Source organism: Triturus cristatus, chromosome 3_1 (genome assembly GCF_964204655.1).
Source record: "Triturus cristatus chromosome 3_1, aTriCri1.1, whole genome shotgun sequence".
Lineage (NCBI taxonomy): Eukaryota > Metazoa > Chordata > Amphibia > Caudata > Salamandridae > Triturus > Triturus cristatus.
The window spans coordinates 583076110-583082109 of NC_140583.1; the positions used below are offsets into that span (position 1 = coordinate 583076110).

A 6000-nucleotide genomic window follows, 5' to 3' on the forward strand; every position below is an offset into this window, starting at 1 on the left:
TCCGCCATTAAAATGTTGAGTGGCCGGCCATCGACGACATCAGAAGGCTCATCCTAGGAGCGGGCTTTGGATGTTCATTTTACTGCCTATGTGAGCCATGGTGGTGCTGGGAAAGAGAAAGCAGAAAACTCCATGCTATTCAGATATTTCATTTTTTGGCCTCTGAAAAATAAATGCATTGAATTATGTTTTTCCTTGTCAGTGAATTTATTTTCAGCAAAGATACTTTGCTATAAAAACACACTCGATTTAATGCAGCTGGACTGGTGTAGATGACGCCTCAGCAGGTGAAGTCGTTTGACAGTGTACCCGCCAAAAACACACAATGGATGTCTCGAGGTTGTAATGTGGGATATTTATCCTCACTGACCTCCCAGTCATCAGGACCGCCCCACTGGAAGTTGTTCTTAATAAAGCTACGAGCCTTATTACATGTATTAGGAAATGTGAGCATATCACCCCTATGCTAATTGAACTCAAATGACACTCTCCAAGCCTTCGGTACTTTTAGATCTTCCTCTTTCATTTTCAAAGCTGTGAAACACTTCACACTATCTAGAAAAAACATGAAACTTTCATGCAGATGCGGACACCTTGTCTGGGGATAAGACTTTTGATTGAAATAATAAGACATCATTTCAAGCATCCTTTCCCACTGATTTTATGCGTGTATCTAGGTTCTGTTGGTTATCTAAATTGGAACCTAGAGATTTGGCATCTTAAAACATAGGGCTTGCAAAATCCCATCATTTATCATTGGGAAATTCCATGAAAATGTTACTTAATTATACTTTTGCGAAAAAGTGTGCACATTATGTAAAAATAAAAGTCTTGCAAGATACTGGCAGGAGACTAGTTCATGCAGAAAATGTCTCTGTGTCACAGTTTCTGTGCAAAACCAGTCTTTAACTGAAAAATCACAAGACTTTTTATTTTGCTCAAGATGCACCTTTGAATAAAAAGTTATGCAATATTGCATTATCCAAAATGTTGCCTACTTCGAAATTTGCATAGTGCAATATTTCAGAATTGTGCAAATTTCCCAAGTGTATTTAACATTTCAGCCAGGCCCACTCAAAGCAAAAAACTCCTGCTTCATTGAAGTACATATACATTTAAATTTTTTGATGCACTTTTTTCAGGTTAGAGCTGACTATCAGGAATTCAGTATTGTTCTGATTCAATTTCAGTTTTATATTTTGGAATGGCATTCTTTTATGTCATTAGTAGGGGGATGCTGTTAATATTCCTTTTATCAATCTATAGGTTTTCTACATCTTGATGGAAAGAGAGCTCTAGTTTATATAGGAAGCCCCCAAGAGGTTTTAGGTGTAACTTAAATGAGGCGAGGATCGTTATTGATCTTTTTGAGACCGAGAAAAGTGTTGTTAGAGATCGCCCAGAAGGAGTCTTTTTTTTTTTTTAATCTTTTTGATATGATGAGAGCAGTGCTTAGTTTGTAAAATAGTAAGTGCCGGTACCAAAAGGTTTTCTCAGAAGCCTGCAGCCAGCGAAAGTCAGTAAGTCTGCCTGACCAACTGCATGCTCTGCATGCCAAAAGGCCTTGCATTGGGTCAGATTGCAAGGGTCAGAGTAAGGAACTGGCCGTCCAATCTCACATTACTCACGGCTGCAACCACACCTCGACGCACATGGACGAAGGCCATGCACGTCGCCTTGTTTCTTGCCTGTGAGGGGTTAGACACTGCCAAGCCAGGCCCTGTGGCCAATTGCAGTGGTGCGGGTTTGCTGCCCATGGAGGGTTGGACGCAGGGTCTGTAGCCAACCCGACGCCGGCCATGCATGTTGGGGGATTGGCTTTATGTAAGGTGGTAAAATATTACTTTGTATAAAAAAAATAAAAAAAGTAAAAACTCCCTCAGTGACAATGTAACATTTTAAACAAAAAAACCTTCAATTTAGAAATTATAGTTATCTCAACGAACTATAACTCATGCCCTAATGTAACTAAAACTCGTGCCCTCGCCATGCACAGCTAATTACCTCACATATATTACATGTACAATAACATCACTGCAACGTTTGTAATGACATCATTGAAGGCAAGACTGTGCAAGGTGGGGGCACAAGATATAGTCCCCATACGGCACAAGTGAGTCCGTTTTTTATTTTATTTTAAAACGTCACGTTGTCACTGAAATTTTCACCTAATATAATGTCACTTTAATCTTGTTTTTTTAGTGAATATATATTTATATACACACAGATATATGTATATTTATATAATTTAGTTGAGCTCTATATTTACTATTTGAATACTCTACCTTTGTCTAGAACACTGGTTATATCTTATTTCGTTGCATGTCAATGCTAAAAGTGTTTGCACATGTCCAAGGTAACATGAGACTACAATTAAAGACATTTCAGTAAAAATAAACAGAACTGTTTTCGAGTTCTCTGGAAGTACTTGTAATGAATTTTAAATCAATTTGCTGCTTTGGTGAGAGCCGGCCTGTGTGTAGTAATTCAGCAGACTGCAAGATTGACACACATAAACCGAGGTAAGCCATGGAGATGCTGATTGAAAGAACACCGCTTTGTGTTGGATTCCTTACATGCCTTCTGGGAATCCTTTTCAGCAGCACACTCGACAATTTGGCCCATGGGATTACACCAGTGCTCTACATTTTTCACTGATGTTTAAGTCATTATCATGGTAACCGAGCTCCCTATAGGCAAATTGCTTTGCTCTGTTTGAATGTGGGAAATATGTCCTCGTAAAATGGTTCAGCTCCCCGTTTTTTTTTTCCTTTCCTTTAAATGCATTTCTTTTATTTTTAGTCCAGTGTTTTTAGAGGGGACTGTTAGTTGCAACTGGTTTCCCAAATGCGTTTCACTTGCTGCAGGCATCCCAACGACTTCCTATTTCCTATTATGAGCAGGTTAATAACCGCGAACAGACACCCAACCACAGTGCTGAAATCAGGTGGAAATCCCATGCATCTCATTAGAAAAATCTGCTTTTAATATTTTTGTTTCAAGAAATGATGCATGGCTTCTCAAGCCTTTCCTGCAATTAATCCCCCACGTTCCCGTGTTTAGAGAATGATTCATTACTTTTGAACCTTCCGTGGTTTCCCTCAAGCTTTGTCCTTCGGGAGCCATTAACACACACTGGAGTGAGCTGGAGTTACCTAACAGTGAACGTCATGTCTGTTTGTTTTTACAGGTGCAGTATGCGGAATTGAAACCCCTAAGGAAGAAAAGGACTATTCTTTAGGCACGAGGCAGGCGCTTGAGAAGAAATGCCCTGCCTCTTTCTGTTCTTCACCAGTCAGCACTAATCACTGTCATGGGAGCCCAGTTTGGTTCGGCTGGAAACTTACTGCTGACTTTTCTGACGCGGCCCTACTGAAAGTTGCCTTTTTCCTCTGTGGAGGAACAGCCTCCACGAAAAGCTGGAATTCATAGAATGGCTTGGTGAGCTATGTCTGAGGAAGCTTAACTCTTCAATTCACACCGACCAGGCTTGAGAATAAAATCCCCCAGCTTGCACCGCGGCAAAGCATACTTATCAATGGAGTGGATGCAAAAGCTTTTCTGAGGCGATACGCCGGCACATTGGAATCCCTTTAGCAGATTCGCCATCTTAGTTGAGTAAATGGCTCTGCAGATGCTACAAGAGTCCGAGGTCTCCTTGTACTTTCAATCATTGAAAGTTCGTGATTGATGGAAACCTTCAAATGCTCTAGCAGTGCATTCATGTCCAGATACAGGTGGATACAAGTCTATACACAACCTTTACTTGTACAATTGCCTCCTGTGACCTAGAAAAGTGGATCATTGCTTGTGCTCAAAGCCAAAGATATACCACACTACAGTGCTAGAAGTGGCATTTCAGCCTTAAAAGTAATTGCACAACGGCTCTTTGCTGCTGTAACATATCCGTAAAAAGGTTTGTGAAGAATGTATTTAAATATATTTTTTTACCAAATAGATTTTATTAAGAGTAATGCCCAGTAATTGAGTTAACATGGATTTTCGCATTCCAGTCACACTTCTGAAATATCTATTTAAGACATAGAAATTCCAAAGGCACATAATTTTTTTTTTTTTTGTTTATCATCCTTGTCTGTCTAAAGTCAAATTATTTGTCTGCTAAATGTGGTACAGTACATGTCTTCGATGTCCGTAACCAGAGATGGCATTTCTTGAAATCTCTTCATGGTTAATGTTAAAATAAAAATATGCAAATAAATGTGGCATTGATTGTGGGCTTCATAACATGTTTGCTGCAGTTTTCCGAATGTTTCTTAAAGCTGTATAGGGAGAGTTAAATACATTTTGACTTTCATGTGCATTATTATTTTATCTTTGTAAGGTGGATAATTTAGTGAAGCAATGATGTCTCCTAGAAATGCACTTTTCCAGCAGATATTTCAAACGGGTGGGTGATGTGAATCGATACTGAGGATCTTTAAACAGCAAGAATGTTAACTGGTAGGAAATTCAAACTTTTGAAGATATTGTTGTTTTTATAAATAAGATTTATTAAATCATAATTTTTTATCTGTGCTTAAATCAATTGCTGTTTTTTAAAAGGACATTCCGAATGTCTGGCTCAAAAATAAAATTACCTGATGAGCTTCTGATTCAGAATAGCATTATCTTACAAAGGTTTCTGTAATGGAGTTTTTGTCTGTTTATGAAGAATTTTACTGTACCTTTTGATGGCTGCTCTTCTGAAATGTTTTGTATGAATATCATAAAAGCTTGCTACTACAAGTGCAATACAGTGCCAAACGGATCATCATTAGAATTGCTAATGCTACATGTATATATTAAGGTAAGGAATTTTTACTTTGATAATGCAAGATGTGTGTTCATTGTTTGTCTATCTTTGTACTTACTATTAAAGTAACACATTTGTACAACTGAATAAAAGTATTTTTGTCATACGTGTATGGTAAAATTCTTAGTAGTTTACATGGCTTTATTTAATAATGTATGAAGTTGATTAACAGTCTCTCAGGCATATTTATTACATTTTAATGTAATTACAAATTGTAGCTGATAGTAAACGCTTTATCTCTGTCCTACACACAGTGATTTTGGAACATTGAAGGTAAGAGTACAGAGAAGTAACCAATCAAGTTAAATCATTCGACTTCCTTAGGCACACCATATTAAAATAATGTGTCTTATTTACTTTTTTGCACTTCTTAAAATTTTATGATATTTTTGATCAATCTAGAAAGAAAGTTAGATACCTTTTACTAAAGATGCTATAATTCTTTTTGTGGCAGTTCAGAACTGGCAGACGTCCCCTGCCTACTCATAACACAAACAATCCAGGATAGTCTCCAAATGTGTCCTGGTTTATTCACTACAATTGTTCTGTCTATCTGCTTAATTCCAACTTCCTTCAAACAAAAGAGGGAAGATGAACAATTGACTGCCATACAGTTACCACATAATACCAGTATTCAAATTCTGTACAGTTACCTTTTAAAATATATTGTGTTTTGGATGTTCCAGCATAAGCTATAATTGCTGGACTTTTAATATTAGTATAGTGATGAAAAAAACTACTAAGCATGTTTTTCAGCAATATAACCAGAAATGAGCACTCGGGTTAGTACAATGAAGCACGCATTGTTCATTCACAAAGTAATAGCAATCTGGTGGTACTTGATGAGGATACACAAATCGTCCATTCATCCCATTTTGCCCTTCAGTAGTAGAGGGTCTGGTAAAGGTAGTCCCTGATAGGTAACAGTTGGGCAGATTGGTAACTCCTAGGCAATCCTCTCCTGCACCTGCACATTGCTGCTCACTCTTTCTAGGGAAAGGGCTGAACAAATCAGACTACCCCTATTCCACTTTCCTATTTACCAAAGGTTACAGGTTCAAAAAGCCAATTCTATGTGGTGCAGCAAGTGGAGAAGTGTGGCTCAATGGTTAGAGCGGTACAAAAGAGGGTGGTGATGGACGGAGCATCAGAACCAATCAAACACTCACAACCAGTCAACAGATCCG

At 38.1% G+C, this 6000-nt stretch overlaps 1 protein-coding gene across 3 annotated transcripts in view; it reads left to right on the forward strand.

Moving 5' to 3' along the window:
- Window positions 1-4917, forward strand: part of MCTP2 (multiple C2 and transmembrane domain containing 2) — a 765697-nt gene extending 760780 nt beyond the window's left edge. For all 3 annotated transcript variants that reach the window (XM_085644499.1, XM_085644501.1, XM_085644500.1), the window contains one exon: window positions 3191-4917. In XM_085644499.1, the coding sequence (XP_085500625.1) occupies window positions 3191-3241 (51 nt within the window). In that variant the 3' untranslated portion in view covers window positions 3242-4917. The remainder of the gene's footprint in view (window positions 1-3190) is intronic.
- The last annotated feature ends 1083 nt before the right edge of the window (window positions 4918-6000 follow it).